The 18,651-nt window shown below is 35.7% G+C and overlaps 1 protein-coding gene across 3 annotated transcripts; it reads left to right on the forward strand.

Annotated features, from left to right (window-relative positions):
• The first annotated feature begins 5,768 nt into the window (after window positions 1-5,768).
• Window positions 5,769-18,388, forward strand: LOC114074396. Of its 3 annotated transcripts, none has more exons than XM_027912312.1 (7): window positions 5,769-5,886; window positions 6,021-6,074; window positions 7,256-7,459; window positions 7,721-8,036; window positions 8,146-8,643; window positions 8,729-8,835; window positions 17,908-18,388. In XM_027912312.1, exons 2-5 carry the CDS (start codon window positions 6,059-6,061, stop codon window positions 8,243-8,245), a joined length of 636 nt encoding a protein of 211 aa, XP_027768113.1. In that variant the 5' UTR covers window positions 5,769-5,886; window positions 6,021-6,058; the 3' UTR covers window positions 8,246-8,643; window positions 8,729-8,835; window positions 17,908-18,388. The 3 variants fall into 3 exon arrangements, with proteins under 3 accessions (XP_027768113.1, XP_027768114.1, XP_027768115.1); XM_027912313.1 differs by having other exon boundaries at window positions 17,972-18,388; XM_027912314.1 differs by lacking the exon at window positions 6,021-6,074.
• The last annotated feature ends 263 nt before the right edge of the window (window positions 18,389-18,651 follow it).

The following is an 18,651-nucleotide window of genomic DNA, read 5'->3' on the forward strand; positions in this document are numbered from 1 at the left end:
TAGTAGCACACTTAACTCATCTTGTACTGGGAGTTATGGTCATTTAACTTGACGCAAAACTCATACTTACCTTCACTTGCAAATTGTCAGATTTTTCTATTTACAATTTTCTTGTCGTAACTCAAGGTTCTAAATCTAGTGATTTGACCTTAATAATTACGAAAATTTTAATTCCTAGGTAAATCTCACTCACTGCGATAAACTATTCAAGTCTTACTTCGAAAAATCTTCTCGGGTGTTACAGCTTTGGAGCACTATAAAAAAATAGTGTTTAGCGACGGATATTAGCAACGTAATCAATTCTGTTAGGATATAGCAATGGATTGGCGACAGAATATGTTTTTTGTCGCGAATAATAGAGAGAAACATTGCCACCTTAAATTTCGCTATAAATTTTACAACAAAGTAAGTGTTACAAATTTAATAATATATTGTGACGAAAGTAGTGATGTACAAGCGTTTCTAGAATGTAAAATATATTTTAAAGGAATTTAAATTACGTATTGACGGAAATTTCTGCCTCTAAAAATTAATGCAAATAATTATATTTATTGATAGCGAATGATATCAGAATTCGTCGCTAAGTTCGTTGCAATAATTTTAAAAAGTCACCATTCATTGAAAGCACAAAAAGAAAATAAAAAGTACAATCCCTAAAAAATAGGTTTTTATCTCTGTGAATCGTCCCAAGAGCAACACAGCAGCTGAATGAGAGGTAAGAATTAAATTTCTTCTGTCTCCTTTTCCTTTTGATTGCTATGGTCTCCCTCTCCTTTCGATTGCTCCCGTCTCAGGTTCACGGTAAAATTGCTCTTGTCTCCTTCATCCTCAGGAGAAAGGTGAGCTTCTACCTTTGGTAATTTCTCTTTGTTCATATGTTCGGTGATCTTCTAATGCGGTGAAGAGGAGGATTTTGACTTCTATTTTTTGAAAAATTACTGGGGAAACGGGATGGGGTTATCAGGGAAGAACATTAGTCTTTTTGAAATTTTCTTGGATACGTGATGTTAGGATTATTGATAAACCACATTGTCTACTGAACTCACTCTAATACAACGAAAAATCGCCGGTAAAATCACTTCTGGTGGAAGTTCCTCTTTTGCTTAACTACCTAAAACTTGTAAGTAGTATTTCAAAAATAAAATGATACTTGATATTGATGTACACATTATAAGATTCTTGTATTTATTTATTGTATGTTCTCTTTAAGCATTGCAGGTAGCTTAGCAAATTTTATAGATATAACATGCTAAAAGTTTATAGAAAAAGAGAATTCAAAAATGATAAATAGGTATTGACATGATTTAGCAATTAGCTTTAATGATGAGTACATATCTCAGTGATGTTTGGAGATAAGAGTGTGTGCTCTATCTACTTTAGCATTCACAATGAGATATGAGATGATATGAATAAGGCGTTCGATGGCTTAACTTAGATTCTACGATCATTAGCAAAAGAAGATATTTTTTACTGTTCTTAGTCTCTTCTTATGTATGAAATTGTTAGCAGAAGTTTCAACACAAGTTGTTTGGTACATTTTTTCTAAAGGTTTTATCTGTTAGCTATAAAATTTTATCACGATCTCGATGAAATGTATGTATTTTCCATGTGTATTTTCTTTTAGTGTTGAAAGGAATGAGTTAACTATTGTTTTTAATATTTAATTTCTTTCGTTAGTGTTTTTTGCTTTTACTTTGCTCTAATTTCTGATTTTGAATATTTTTCAGATTTATTTTTAGACTCTAACATTGCTTGCTTGTACATTGCTTGACGAAATTCTCGATATCTCAAAATAACAGCGACGAGAAGTCCTCAAGCTTTTCACTGTATAGTCATTGCCTTGAGAAAGGTAATGTTTCCTCCCTAATCTTCTCCTCGTCATCTTCTATTGATGATATGCCTCGCTAGTCTGTTGTTGTATCTCTGTTGTTTGTAGATGAGAATTTATCACTTTAATTTTCTATACATGGGTTCTTAATGGATTTTCTTGATTCATATAAATGTGAAAGTTGGCGTTTATCGTTTAGTATATAGTATTGACGCTTATTTGTTCCTTTTTGTTTGAATCTATTTTTATTGACTACTCTTCGCTATGTCGTAGAATCTCGGTTCTTCTTTTTCATTGTTTGTAAGCCTATGTTGTACATTCAGTTTTGCTACTATGAATGATGCTTTCTTTTCAACTGTAATGCTTCAATACCTTTTGTTTGTCATCAATTTTGTGGGACAAAATCTGCCTAGTGGATAGAAATTTTTTTTGTTTTGCCTAAATGCATGTCTTATTCTAATTTGATGAATATGAATAAGACTACCTTCTGGTCCACATTTGTTCTTGTTAATGATTTTTTATTATTATTTAAATATAAAATTTATTAGGAAGATGAATAATCTAGAGCATGGTTGGATGTATGATAGGTTGGATGGTCGAGGGCCTATAAATTCTAGTTTTGTAATTGGAGTGGATAAATTTATCCATTTTGCATGTTTGCAACAGAATCGCATGAGCGGCAATAAAGTTAGATGTCCATGAAAGAAATGTCACAACTTTAGGTCCACAGATGTTGAAATGATTAAGCATCACCTTTATAAATATGGATTTGTTGATAACTATTTTATCTAGAAACATCAAGGAGAAGAAAATATAATTGGTGAGATTTCTTGTGATCAATATTTGAATGGTGGTGCTACACCTGTATAAGGATATGATAATCCATACTCTGAAATGATTTTAGATGCAGATGGTCCTAACTTTCCCAAGGTTAAAGTTTGAAATCTTTTGGAAATACTAAACATGAGTCATCTCATCCTTGTGAACCTTCAATGGAGGAAGATCCTAATCCCGAGTCTCAAAAATTATATGATTTGCCACAAGCAGCTGATGCAAAATTATATCCCAGTTCTTCCCTCTCTCAACTTGTTGTTGTATCTTGAATGTTAAATATTAAAATGGAGAACAATGTCACAGAGAGGTTATAACCAACTGATGCAATTGTTGAAAGAGGCTTTACCTGAAGATAACATAGTGCTTGATAGCTACTATAATACGAAGAAGCTAGTGCGTAGCTTGGGTTTGCTTATTGAAATGATTGATTGCCGTGAATCAGGATGTAGGTTGTATTGGGGTGATGATGAACACCTTACATCTTGTACATTTTGTGGATATGATAGATAAAGTGTCGTGTTGGCTCTCGTAAGAGGAAATTGATCCGTTACAAGAAAATGTATTATTTTCCTTTGATTCATAGATTGCGAAGATTGTATGCATCTCATGCTACAGCTGCCAACATGAGATGGCATCATGAGCATACAAAAGAGGATGGTGTAATGCAACATCCATCAGACTATGTGGCTTGGAAGCACTTCAATAACACTAATCCTTTTTTTGCTCATGAACCAAGAAATGTAAGGTTGGGATTATGTACTGATCGTTTCCAACCATTTAGTCAGTCTGGGAGAAGATACTCTTCGTAGCCAGTGATTGTCACAGCTTATAATTTATCTCCAGGAATGTGTATCAAAGAGGCTTATATGTTCCTAACAATCATTGTTCTGGGGACACACCATCCCAAACATAAAATTGATGTTTTTTGCAGCGTCTAATAAAGAAATTGACTTTGTTGTGGGAGACAGGCGTGCAAGCATTTGACATCTCAAAAAAGAAAAACTTTCAACTAAGGGCAGCTTTGATGTGGACAATCAATGACTTTCCAGCATATTCTATGTTATCAGGATAGAGTACTGCAGGTAAGTTTGCATGTCCCGATTGTATGGAGGAAACAAAATCTTTTAGATTGACCCATGGTAGGAAAACATCTTGGTTGGACTGTCATCGGATGTTTCTTGGCCAACATCACCCATTTATAAGAGATCGTAAGAACTTTCTTAAAGACAAGACTGTCCAAAGATCACCTCCACCCTACAGAACAGGAGAGGAAATATTGAATCAAATTTGTGATTTGGACATAAGAAAAGTAATGGAGGTACATGCAGAACAAGTCAATCGAAGAGTATGTAAGTCTTGCGAATAGAAAAAGAGAAGCATCTTTTGGGATTTGCCTTATTGGAGTTCTAACATGATTCGACATAATCTTGATGTCATGCATATTGAAAAAAATGTCTTTTATAATATGTTAAACACTGTTCTTAGTTTTGATGACAAAACCAAAGACAATCGACAATCACGTCAAGATACAGTAAATTTTTATAATCAACTTCAATTGGAAAAGGATAGTGATGGAAAATATCCCGATGCTATATATACGATACAGAAGGAAGCAAGAGCTACCTTGTTCAGTTGCATGAAAGGCTTAAAGTTTCCAGATGGGTATGTATCCAATTTGGGTAAATGTCCAGGTAAAAATGCGAAAAAGATATGTGGCATGAAAAGTCATGATTGTCACGTGTTCATGCAAAGACTATTACCTATTGCCTTTCGCGAACTACTTCCTAGTAATGTGAGGCAAGAACTTACAGAATTGAGCTTATTTTTCAAATATCTTACTTCTACAACTCTACGAGTTGATGAAATGGACAGATTAGAGAGAGACATCCTAAAAATCTTGTGCAACTTAGAATGTCCACCCGAATTATTTGACTCAATGGAACATCTTCCTATATACCTTCCATATGAAGCAAGGATAGCTGGACCTGTACAATATCGATGGATGTGCCCCTTTTAAAGGTAAATGTAAAGCTTTATATAATACTAGTCAAATTACCCGCGCTTCACGCGGGAATTAAATATCACAAAATTTATAAAGTATTACTTAAAGTATATCCTACATTATCACTATAACACTATATAATCTTAGGTGCAAGATTACATAATATAACACATTTATAATGTAAAGGAAAATGAAAATAATTACATCTTACCATTATCCTTAATAACATAAGCATAATTAAATGATTGTTAAAAGACATACCAGGATCATGTGCAATGTACACAAATATTTAACTGTTAATGAGGAGGAGGAGCAGAAGGAGAAGGAGAAGAAATATGTACACAAATATTTAATTGTGAATGAGGAGGAGGAGGAGAAGGAGAAGAAATACTAAGAGGTGTAGAATTTTCGTAGTTTTATATCAGAGGAAATCCCTCTATTTATAAACAACAAAGGGTAGTGTATAAAATGGTTATTGTGCTACATTAGAAGGGTTTCAACGATTTGAAAAAGTTGCAACCCCTTTTATAGCTCGAAACCTTTCATAAAAGTTGCAATTTTTCATCAAAGTCGCAACTTTTCATAAAGGACACAACTTTTCATAATACACGCAACTCTTCATTAAAGTCACAACTTTTAATAAGAGTCACAAATTTTCATAAAGTTACAACTTTTCATCAAAGTCACAACTCTTCATTAAAGTCATGACTTTCTATAAAAGTCATAACTTTTAACAAAATGGGAAGGCTAGTTTTGGTAATAAAATAAATTAAAAGGGAATCCTAATTTCTGGTGGCGCCACGTAGGCGAGCTTAAGATTTTCTTTTATATGTATATATGATTAGTGACTAGTATGCCATATATTTATATCTTCTAATGTAATGGTCCATACATGTTACATATTTAGGTATCTCAGAATTTTTAAAAGGCTGATTGGAAATCAATCTAGTGTTGAGGGTTCCATTTGTGAAGCATACTTGATGACAGAGTCAACATAACTATTTTCTTATTAATTTGAACCTCATGTCATGACGCGTAATTATAGCGTGGACCATAATGAAGATGGTGGGGATAAAGAATATATTGAAGGAAATTTATCAATATTCTCCCATCCAGGTCGACTATGGGCAGAAGAAGAAAAAAGGGATTTATCCCTCGAAGAAATAAAGGCTGCCCAAACATATATCTTACTAAATTGTGAGGAGATTGATCTGTTTGTGAGGTAACGAAAATTAATTTTATTTTTGTAATAATAGAAAAATATCTTTGAATCACGACTTTTCAATTTAATTTATTTTGTTGTAATAAAGTATGTTCAAGAAACGTTTACAAGATAAATTTCCGAATCGATCTCAGGGTCAAATAGAGGAGAGTATTGAAGAAAATTTCGCACTATGGTTCAAGGAATTAGTGAGTATTGTGAAATTATCTTTTATACAGTAACATGCTTAAATATAGTTTTAAAATTTACTAAGTCTTGCATTTTTTAAAAAATAGGTCCAATGCAATCCCATTGAAAATGAATTCTTGCGTACTCTTTCTCGTGGACCATTAATAGACGCTACATGTAATTTTGTGTATTTTGTGAATGGATACAAATTTCACACAGATATGTCATGGTAGCACAAAATCAACCATGAATAGTGGAGTTTGTATCTCGACCAAAGTTTGGTGATTATTATGGAAGAATAAACGAGATATCACAAGTGGAATACCGTGAATCACCTTTAAAGCAAACTGTATTATTTAAATGTGAATGGTTTGACAAAACTAGGGATGTTGGTGTTAAAAGGCACAATCAATACAAATTGGTTGATATTAACCATCGTCGTTGATATAAAAAATATGAACTTTTTAGTATTGCAATGCAAGCAACACAAGTGTTATGTACCTTATCCTAGCAAGAAAATGGACAATAATGATTGGGTAGCTGTGCAGAAGGTTAAAGCTAAAACATTTATTGAATTGCCTAATGAGGAAGTGGCAATAGTTTCAAAAGTAAATGTTCCATTTCAAGTTGAAGAAGTTGAAGTCCATGAGATAGATATGATATTTTCCTTTGATGAGCTTGTAGTCTTAAATGATCCAAATGTAGATTTAGTTGAAATGGATGAACCCATTAATGATGGACTTTTGCAAGAGAATCATGAAATACACATAGTATCCACAGAAGAAGAGTATGAAACTGACGAGGATGAGGATGAGGACGAGGAAGAGGAAGCTAAAGAGTTTGAAGAAGACAGTGACTAGTGCTTGATCATTTGCTATTGTATTTTCACAATAATTTGTTTGTTTCTGATTTTCAATAGAGGATAATATGTTGTAGTTTTTGCTTTTCAGTTTAGGGTTTAAAAAGAAATAGCTCTTGGTCTTTGAACTACATGTGCTTAATTTTTTATTTCAATTCCTAATTTTTTCTTTGGGAGACTTATTGTAATTTAAATTTTTATCATTTGTTTGAATTGAATGACATGACTTGACAGTGATTGTGTCAAGTAAAATAGTTGGCAGTGATCATTTCTTACAGTTAAAGTTTTAATATTTCATCTTTGTTCCAAATTATCTAACAACCACGTTATATTTGTCTATAGATATGGCTGGAGGCACAGTTCGTAGAAAATCCTCAGGTTGGAGTAATCCTGCTATTCTTGCAAGCATGACAACTCTTTCCAAGAACACTAGATTTTCTCCTCGAAAAGGTGGTACCCCGACCAATATTGTAACGTCAACTAAGAGTATTAGCCCATTCATCTCAAAGACACCTCCAGTTACACAAAATGAGAGTAACCGAACAGGTTAGGGTCTTTCTACCCACAATAATGTTTAGGAGCCTTATCAGAAGCACATTCTTAATGTAAAGCTTGTGATATAACTTCATGATCCCTTCAGTGTTGTTACTTTTGTTTTAGATAGTTACTCTTGTTACTCTTGTATCTCCAAGTACTAATTTTTTTACTTCATCAACAAGCTCTTAATTACAAAGACAATTTTAATATTTAAGCATTATTGTTCCATGTAATCTCATAACCTAACAACAATGTTTTTTTTGTTTATAGGTATGTTTGGAGGCAGAGGTCGTGGAAAATCCTCAGGTAAGAATAATTCTTTTATTCGTGTAAACATGCCAACTATTCCCAAGCCCACTACAATTTCTCCTCAACAAGGTGGTACCCCGACCAATATTGAAACGTTAACTCAAAGTACTCGCCCAACCATCTCCGAGAAACCTCCAGCTACATCAAATGACAGTAACCTAATAGGTCAAGGTATTTCTACCCGTAGCAATGTTCCAACAGGTCATACAAATACAGTTGCTGAAGGTGAATCCCACAGTAGCCATCCAAGGACCCTCGTCTTTCTAACTTCTTCAGAGTTAGTCTATTCTTTTAATTTTGTTCCTACTTGTTGTATTGATGACACTTGCTGTCTTTGAATTCTGATTTATGATAGCCCTCCTAATAACCTCTTCTAATTTATACAGACTGGAACCTTCTCAAATATGCTCTAGATCATATCCAAATCTTTCAAAAAAATTGTTGATCTCAATTGAATCAATTGGTAAGGTGTTTCAAATGATGTAAGAAATGGTTATTTTGGAGAATTTAAGGTATAATTTTTTATGGTAAGGGATTTTAGCAAGTGTATTCACATATATAGATAGGACATTCATGTACTTCTTTCAAAACTTACTTCAAAAAAAGTTCTGCTAGGATGTTTCCATTAGTGAAAACAAAGTCAAAACACACTGGATGGTTAAGGCAACATTAAATTATAGGAATTTTATTTCAAAAAAAAAGGAGGAGTTGGGCCACGTTACGTACAAGAAGATGTGTTCGAAAGATGGATGGAACTTCGGGGAAATGCAGAGTCTATTAGGAAATCATAAATTAATTCGCAAAATAGTCCTGGCGGTCGTGAAATTGCCATTGGGACTCACACTAGTGGCTCTATTTCTATCGGAGAACATCACAAGAAACTTGTGAGTTTATATATATATATTTTAAAAACTCTATAACTAACATCTTCTCTTATATGATATACATAACGTGATTCCTTTTGTATAGGCTATTGAAAAAGGACGAGATCCCACGCCAAGTGAGTTACATCTTCATGTTCATACATATGGACATGATGGAAAAACATTGTTGGTGAGCGTTCTCGAGATATCCATGTAAGTCTAAAACTTGGAGGTGTTTCGGTTCTTTCCTACTACATTTTATGGTGCATTTTTTTAGTGTTTTAAAGTGTATTTATTGCAACTATTTGGTATAGTTCTAATGATGTTTTGAGACTTTTTGATGCAACTGTAGTATTGTTTTAGAGAGAAAATACTGCCACTGTTTTGAGGCATTTCTGTTGAAATTTTTACTGTTTTTTTTGGTGTGATTCTAGTGTTATTTTACTGTTACTGTAGCTTCAAAAAGTCACTCACTGATGAACTTAGCGCGTGTTGGGGTAGGGTGATGGGAAGGGGGATTTCCCTGAATAGTTAGTTGTCATTGTGTTTGTAGTAAAAGTCCCAATTAACATATAATTATTGACCATGTAGGTGTAGCAAAGAGTCCGAATCCTATTGTTTCATAATGCTAATTGTCATGCCCCGAGCTACCCTCGACACGCGGACACGGAACCTAGGGACACAAGTGATCTCAAGCTAACCCTGTTTGCATGATCATGAGAATATTAAAAAATAATAAACGGATGCGGAATATAAATCATAATCTAATCTAAAAAGATGTGGACTACCCATAATCTATAGCTGAGATATATGAAAAACCGAGGAGTTCAAAAAAAAGAAATATTAACTCACTATTAAGGTGAAACTAACTATATCTTAAAATAGCCTCTAAACTGGACTAGAAATACTGGGACAAGCCCATGCTAATCTAGAAAAACTAAAACTAAATGACTAAAGACTTAAATGACATTCATCACTGTTGTCCTCGGATAATGAGGACTCACCACTGAATCTACAGAACTGGAGATCGGGAAATCAATCTATGCGTGATCTGGATGATGAGAACCTAAACCTACATCACGAGAAGATCTAGTGCATGTATGCGTCAGTACTTGAAAGGTACAGAGCATGTAGGATAGAATAAAGCTGAAATAAAACATAACTGAACAAGCAAAATAGCAAGTATAATAATCTGACATGATAAACTGAATTCTGAGTTAACGTGATGCAAGGACCAATTTATAACATGCTAAAACTGAATACTGAATATACAGATAAACGGTCAATGCAGAGAGTGTGACTGATCTTAGAGAGATACTAATAATCGATAATAAAACCACGTGAGCTAAATGTGTAGTCCGATGTATATGCCGCATCGAGAGGACCCACTATACCGTGCCAATGGTATAAAGACATGCTGGCGTGATCATTTAACTTTTTTCCCATACAGGGGACTTAACCCCTACTTTGCTAGTAGTTCTGGGAATATTGGGTACGCTAAACGCTAGTCCAACTTGGTATTATGCTACTCCCAATGAATTCTGTAAATTTATTGTTTATGTCTGAATTTCTGTAAATACTGGATAGCTCAAAACTGAACATGCAAATTGAGAATGCAACAATTAATCTTGTAATTATGCATATATAACTGAGGCATGTATCTCTGAATTATCTGAAATATCTGACCTAGCATGTGTAATTAAAGAACTAAAGAAATACAAAGCTAGGGTTTTGAAATTCATCTATTAATATTAGTAGTAACTTGATAATCTTCTTTGGAAAATATATTTAACTAAATCATGAAGTTCAATCAAAGTTCTAGAAACCCTAGGTTTAATTATGATAAGATAATTAAAAATCTGTATGAAAACTAGGGACCCAATGGGTGAAAGGAACCCACTTGTGAAATCCCATATACCTGGTGATGAAATCCACGGAAAAATACTTAGGTTTTGGGGCTAGAACTGCTGGAGGTTGTGTCGTTCCTGAACTAGGGTTCTTGAGCTTTTTCTCCTCTCGTGCTTCTAATTTTCTAGGTTTTGATTTAACGATTTGACTTGGATATGTTTTAATTATGTTTTTAGGCTTAAACTGACTAAAATTTCATGATTTAGGGTCAAAACGACGTAACTTAGTATTTAAACAGAGTGGGAAAGGTCAAAAAGACCCCTGGGAAAGTTGTTGTCGGGCCAAACGACGGTTACGACTCATGGTCCGTCGTCTGCCCGACGCCCTTTCGTTGGGTTTGTTGTTTGTGTCTGTTTGACAGCTTTTTACTATAATAGGCATAACTGTTTACTCGGAGGTCTTCTAATAGCAAGGTCGGTGGCTATGGAAAGATAATTCAATTATCTATCTGTGGGTAGGTCATGGAACACTAATTCATTTTGTACTAATAGTTATTACCATTTGATGTTGACCCAACTGCATTTCCCCTTAATAGTCTTCAAATTTTCCACCTACGGTCAGACGTAAAGACCGTAGGTCAACCTAGGGACCGTGATGGTCATACGTAGCTCTTGTCAGAGAGTGGGTGAATGGGGGTATCGATTGACGGTCACTGACTACGGATCGTCGTCTGACCTATGGACCATCGGTCCGTCTGTCGATCAAGACTTAGACAATTTTTCCCGGCTAAATTTTCGAGAGTTTCTGATCCCATCGACGGAAGTGCAGGACGGGCCGTCATCTGTCCTATGGAACGTCGATGCCACCGTTGGTTGCACCTGTAAATTTTTTGAAAAAAAAATTATTTTTGGTCTATTTTGGCTACGGGGTGTTACATTATCTCTGCCTTGGGAACATTCCTTCTCAAATGAAGACTAAACTAGCTGAAATAGAGAGAGATAGCTGCAAACCCAACTACTAAACACTGAGAACTGAGTTTCTAACTAAATTGAGTTCCGAGTACATGCAAATACGCAAGAAAATGCAAGTACAAACTGTGGGAACATGATTGTAAGACTGAATTTATGCATGAACGACTGGAAAAATTAAAAGGAACTATTACCTCAAGATGGAGTGGAATCGGAAGGAAAGAGGAGAGGATACTTGTCTTTCATGGCTGCTTTGATCACCAAGTAACTCCCTCTACGGACTGACTTCTCCAGAAAACCTTGATTGAAGCGACTTCTTTGTTTCTCAACCTTCTGACCTGACGCTCAGGAATTTCAACTTGTGTATCCTCATAAGAAACAATATATTTCACCGCCACACTCTCCAATGGAACTATAGAGGCTGGATCACCCACACACTTCTTCAAGAGTGAAATGTGGAAGACCGGATGCACAGCTGCTATTTCTGATGGCAACTCTAACTCATATGCCACCTTGCCAACCCTTTTCAAGATCTTGTAAGGGCCTACATATCTAGGGCTGAGCTTCACTTTCTTTCCAAATCTCATCAACCCTTTCATAGGTGAGACTTTCATAAAAACCAAATCATCAACTTGGAACTGTAGTTCCCTTCTCCTTACATCTGCATAAGATTTCTGACAACTTTGGGCTGTCTTAAGTCTATCTCTAATTAGTTGCACCTTCTCCATAGCATAAAGGACTGAATCTGGCCCTATCAAAGCTGCTTCACCTACTTCAAACCAACCAACAGGAGATCTACATCTATGCCCATATAAAGCTTCATAAGGGGTCATGTGAATGCTGGAATGATAGTTATTATTGTAAGCAAACTCAATAATAGGCAGGTGATCATCCCAACTACATTTGATGCGATCACAGAAGCTCTCAAAATATCCTCTAATGTCTGAAAGGTACGCTCTACCTGCCCGTCTGTCTGTGGATGAAATGTTGTACTAAGGTTTACTTGAGTACCAAGACTTTTCTGAAATGACTTCCAAAAATGAGAGGCAAACTGAGGTCCTCTATCTGAGATGATACACAAAGAAACCCCATGCAACCTCACAATTTCATTAATATAATGTTTGGCATAGTCCTCCGCTGAATCTGTAGTATTGACCGCTATAAAAGCGAGAAGACTTAGTCATCCTATCAATGATCACCCAAATGGATTCATGTTGTCTTCGAGTACGAAATAAGATTGTGATGAAATCCATATTGATCACATCCCACTTCCAAGTAGGAATATCGATCTCTTGAGTCATACCTCCTGGTTTCTGAGGTTCTACCTTGACTTTCTGGTAATTGGGGCACTTACTCACAAAATCAGTTATATCCCTCTTCATGCCATTTCACCAATATACTTCTCGCATATCGCAGTACATCTTAGTTTCACTTGGATGAATAAAATACCTAGAGTTCTGGGCTTCTGCAAGAATATGTTGTCTGAACTCGCCCACATCAGGAACACACAATCTACGCTGGTAGCGAAGTACACCATCTCCCCCTTGGGAGAAAACCTCCACTCTCGGATTATGAACTGCACCCTTAAGTTCAAGCAAGATTGGATCACTGTCTTGCTATTCCTTAACATTCATTACAAAAGACAATTCTTCCCCATTCTGAACTGTTACACCGCTATCTGATATTCTCCTAAAGTAAACTCCCAAGCGTGCAAGCCTGTGAACATCCTTCACTAACTCATTCCTTTCTTCCACAACATGGGCTACACTACCCATAAATAATCTACTAAGAGCATCTTCTACTATATTCACCTTACCAGGATTGTAATGCACACTCATATAATAATCCTTAAGGAACTCAAGCCATCTCCTCCGGCGAAGAATCAACTCCTTCTGGGTGAAAACATACTGAAGACTCTTATGGTCAGTGAACACATCTATGTGAACACTATACAAGTAGTGTCTCCAAAGCTTGAGTGCAAACACCACTGTTGCAACCTCTAGGTCATGAGTTGGATAGTTCTTATCATGAACCTTAAGTTGTCTAGAGGCATAAGCTATCACCTTACCTCGCTGCATAAACACACAACCTAGGCTAACTCTAGATGCATCACAATAGATCACATAACCATCTGAACCCTCTAGTAGAGTCAAGACTGGAGTTGTAGTCAATTTAGTTTTCAATTCTGCAAAGCTTTTCTCACAATCATCTAACAATTGAAATTTGATTATCTTCTGAGTCAACCTAGTCAATGGTGAGGCTATACATAAAGATCCTTCCACAAACCTTTTGTGATAACCCACTAGACCTAAGAAACTTCTGATATCTGTAGTAGAGGTAGGTCTGGGCCACTTTTTCATTGCTTCTATCTTCTGCGAATCCACTCGGATCCCTTTACTAGATACAATGTGACAAAGAAAAACAACGGATTGCAACCAGAACTCACATTTACTAAACATAGCGAATAAGTAGAGATCCTTGAGCGTCTACATAAATACCCTCAAATGACTTGTATGTTCTTCCTCACTCCTAGAGTAAATGAGGATATCATCAATAAAGACGATAACGAACAAGTCCAAGTACTAATTGAACACTCTGTTCATCAAATCCATGATTGCTGCAGGAGCATTAGTTAGTCCAAACGACATAACTACAAATTCACTATGACCATACCGAGTTGTGAAGGCTATTTTCGGAAGGTCACTATCTTTGACACTATGCTAATGATAACCCGATCTGAGTTCTATCGTTGAGAAATTACTAGCACCCTGAAGTTGGTTAAACAAGTCATCAATCCTGGGGATGGGATGCTTATTCTTGATTGTGACCATGTTCAACTATCTAAAGTCAATGCACATTCTGAGAGAACCATCTTTCTGCTTTACGAACAATATTGGTGCACCCTATGGTGAAATACAAGGCCTGATGAAACCCTTATCTAGAAGGTCTTTCAACTACTCTTTCAATTCCTTAAGCACTTCTAGAGTCATTTTTTAAGGAGGAATAGAAATAGGCTTGGTATCTGGAAGGAGATCAATTCCAAAGTCGATTTCCCTTTCGGGAGGGACTCCGGGAAAATCTTTTGGAAATTCACAGACTACTGGAATTGACTTAAGTGTTGGGGTTTCAAGGGTAGAATCCTTAGCCCGAACTATAACACAGAGATAACCCTTAGATATCATCTTTCTGGCCTTAAGGTAAGAAGTGAATCGACCCATAGGCGCTAAGCTACTATCCTTCCATTCTAAGATTGGTTTGTCTTGAAACTTAAAACGCTAAGCTACTATCCTTCCATTCTAAGATTGGTTCGTCTTAAAACTGAAAACGAACAATCCTAGTTCAACAATCGACTGAGGCATAACATAAGTGTAACCAATCCATGCCTAGAATGACATGAAGTCTACTAGATCTGCTAAGGTGACTTTCTAAGAGACTGTGATAGGGCAATTTATGTATACCCGTCTACCTATAACTAGGTCACCGACTGGAGTAGAGACTGACAAGGGTTCTGAGAGAGTTTTTGAAGTGACACTGAATTGGACTGTTATACTGAGTTACAAAAGACAAAGTCATGTATGTTGTCTTTCGACTAAGTAAACTATATGTTCACATCCTTCAGTTTGTAGGATGCCAATCTCACCTATCACTACAAGTTAGTGACATCACACAAAATATTTTCCTGACCTCATCAATTAACTTCTGTGGGTCCTAACCAACATGCGACCCTAAAATCTGAATTAGCTTTCTAAAATTCTACATTTGAATTTCCTTATATGGTACTAGAGAAACAGCGTTAGCATTTCGTGCATTAGCATTCCATGCCTAAGCTCCATGAGAAGGTATGATCTGAAATGTTAAACATCAAGTTTGATTGAAATAAGATCATACCTTAAGCACGATAATATTAACAAGAAAGTGAAGTTTTTCCTAAAACATTTCATAGCCTCCCTCTCATTAGATGTGGTTCACTTCACACCCATGAAAAGGACTCTACTTAGTATGGCTTTTCATACATCCTAGGACACTTAAAAATAGTGCTCTTATACACAGTTTTGTCACGCCCCGAGCAACTCCCAAGATGCGGACACGGAACCTAGGACCACAAGTGATCCCAAACTAACCCTGCTGGCATGATCATGAGCATACTAAAGAATTAAAAAATGATGCGGAAGCTAAATCATAACTTAATCTAAAAAGATGGGGAATACCAATATTCTATAGCTGAGATATATGAAAAAACGAGGAGTTCAATACAAAGAAATATTAACTCACTACTAAGTTGAAACTAACTATGTCTGAAAATAACATCTAAACTGGACTAGAAATACTGTGACAAGCCCTAGCTAAATCTAGCAAAACTAAAACTAAATGACTAAAGACTGAAATGACATTCATGATTGTTGTCCTCAGAGAATGAGTACTCACCACTGAATCTACTTAATTGGAGATCGGGAAATCAATCTATGCGTGATCTGGATGCTGAGAATTTGGACCAACATCACGAGAAGATGTAGCGCACGTATACGTCAGTACTTGAAAGGTACTGAACATGTAGGATATAGTAAAGCTGAAAACATAATTGAACAAGCAAAATAGGAAGTATAATAATCTGACATGATAAACTTAATTCTGAGCTATCAGGATGCAATGACCAATTTATAACATTCTAAAACTGAATACTGAATATAACATGATAAACTGAATTCTGAGCTAAGCCCTAGTCCAACTCGGTATTATGCTACTACCAATGAATTCTGAAAATATATTGTTTATGTCTGAATTTCTATAAATACTGGATAGATCGAAACTGAATATGCAAACTGAGAATGTAAAAATTAATCTTGTAATTATTCATTTAAAACAGAGGCATGTATATCTGATGAGTCAAAAATATCTGACCTAGCATGTGTAATTCAAGAACTAAAGAAATACAAAGCTAGGGTTCTGAAATTCAAGCAATAATCAGAGTAATAACATGATAATCTTATTTGGAACATATATTTAACTAAATCATGAAGAGATATCCAAGTTTTAGAAACCCTAGGTTTAATCATGATAAGAGAATCAAGAATCTGACTTAAAACTAGGGACCCAATTGGTGAAAGGAACCAACTAGTGAAATCCATATACCTGGTGATGATACCAATGGAAAAATACATAAGTTTCAGGGCTGGAACTGCTGGAGCTTGTGGCGTTCTTGTAGGGTTCTTGAGCTTTTTGTCATCTCTTGCTTCTAATTTTCTAGGTTTTGATTTAATTATTTGACTTGGATATGTTTTAATTATGTTTCTAGCCTTAAACTGACAAAAATCTGATGATTTACGGTCAAAACGACATAAATTACGGTTTAAACGGAGTGGGAAAGGTAAAAAAGACCCCTAGGAAAGTTGCTATCGGGCCAAATGACGGCCAGGACTGATGGTCCGTCGTCTGCCCGACGCCCCGTCGTTTGGTCCGTCGTTAGGGCCTGTTCTACAAGCCTTTACTAAAATGGCCATAACTTTTACTCGGATATCTTATTTTCGGAAGTTCGGTGGATATGGAAAGATAATTTCATTATCCATCTGTGGGTAGGTCATGGGATACCTAATTCATTAATGCTAAGAGTTATGACCATTTGAAATTTACCCAACTGCATTTCCCCTTAACTGTCTGCAAATTCTCCACCTACGGACCGTGTTGGTAATCCGTAGCTCATGTAAGAGAGTGGGTGAATGGTGGTCTCCATTGACGGTCACGAACTACGGAACGTCGTTTGACCTACGGATCGTCAGTCCATCCGTCGATCATGTTTTAGCCAATTTTTCCTGATTGAATTTTTCAGAGTTTCTGATCACATTGATTGTTGTGCAGGATGGACCATCGATGCCACCGTTGGTTGCACCTGAAGATTCTTCTTAAAAACTGATTTTTGGTCTATTTTTCCTACGGGGTGTTACACTAATACTCTAGGGAACTACTTTTACTGGTGTGGGTATAACTTTATCTTGCTAAAACACAAATCATGCTTATAACTGTTGCACTTCTACTTGACACTTACTGTAATAAGAGATAGCTCATCTTGATATGATCTTCTCAAGGGGTGGATGCTGTTAGAAATTACTTGGCTATCCACTGTTTATTACTACATACACAACAACTCCTACACTAGACAAGTGGTGTAAACATCTATGAATTCCATTCTAGTCAACTTGTGAAGTATTTTATTTCTATCAGTTTGCTCAGTTTCAAAAGGATGCCTCATTCTGCACTAACATATACTACTTTATCTTTGTAAAGAGTAGCTGGTATATTTAAAGAATCATATGGAATAGTACCAAACTTAACTGAAATGTACATCTTTATTCTTAGTGTCTCTGCCACTCTCTACACTGTACGGAGCATGACTTTGTGTATTTTCTGCATTTTCCTTCACAATTTGGTTTGTTCCATATCATTAATGCTTTCTCATTTTCTCTGCTTATAATAGTAAAAATATGAAGAAATATTAAAGGAAAAAACATTGTCTGAAACTGATATTGATCAATATGAAGAATATTACCAAGCTACGGGAGGAGAAAAGAAAAGAAGAATCTACGGTCTTGGTTCTAAAGCAAAACATTAATATGGGCAGAAACTTTGTGGGTCATCATCATTACCACATCCATTTATCAATCAACATCGACAAAAAATATGGAAGAGTTTGTAAAGAAAATGATGTCTGCACTAATTAGTCATCTTGTTGCTATTAGTGTTGAGGAGGTGAAAGCATCGATTAATCCATTCGGCAATCCATCGTCTGCGGGGCCCATGCCTCCTGCTAGTAATGTGGATGACGTTGATACCTCTATTTCAAGTTGATACCTCCACCGCTTCAATTTTTCATAATGTCATACTTTTTGGAAACTAGAAATTACCTGTAGTAATATTTTGATGAAAATGGGTTAATTTTGAGAGTACTTTATAGTTTTCTTTGTATATGTTCAACCAAAAATATGTTGTTTGGAGTTTTCTATTTATATATTATGAATCATCTATGGGTATTATAATATATGAATGTTTGTTAATTTAGGAGTATTTAGTAATTTTAATTTAATATATTTCAACCTGTGCATAAGAACAATTTTAGCAACAAATTTAGCGACTATTTGGTCGTTGCTGTAAAAATAATGTTGGCTACAGATCAACGCCGAATTATTAAAGGCCTAATATGTTGTTACAAAATATCTTGCGA

This window comes from Solanum pennellii, chromosome 10 (genome assembly GCF_001406875.1).
Source record: "Solanum pennellii chromosome 10, SPENNV200".
Taxonomy (NCBI): Eukaryota; Viridiplantae; Streptophyta; class Magnoliopsida; order Solanales; family Solanaceae; genus Solanum; species Solanum pennellii.

Excerpts from the sequence above, each read along its gene's own strand:
- LOC114074396 (XM_027912312.1), top strand. Across the intron at positions 7,460-7,720 it reads AAATGAGAGTAACCGAACAG|GTATGTTTGGAGGCAGAGGT; the intron begins GTTAGGGTCTTT and ends TTTTGTTTATAG. Across the intron at positions 8,037-8,145 it reads GTCTTTCTAACTTCTTCAGA|ACTGGAACCTTCTCAAATAT; the intron begins GTTAGTCTATTC and ends TAATTTATACAG.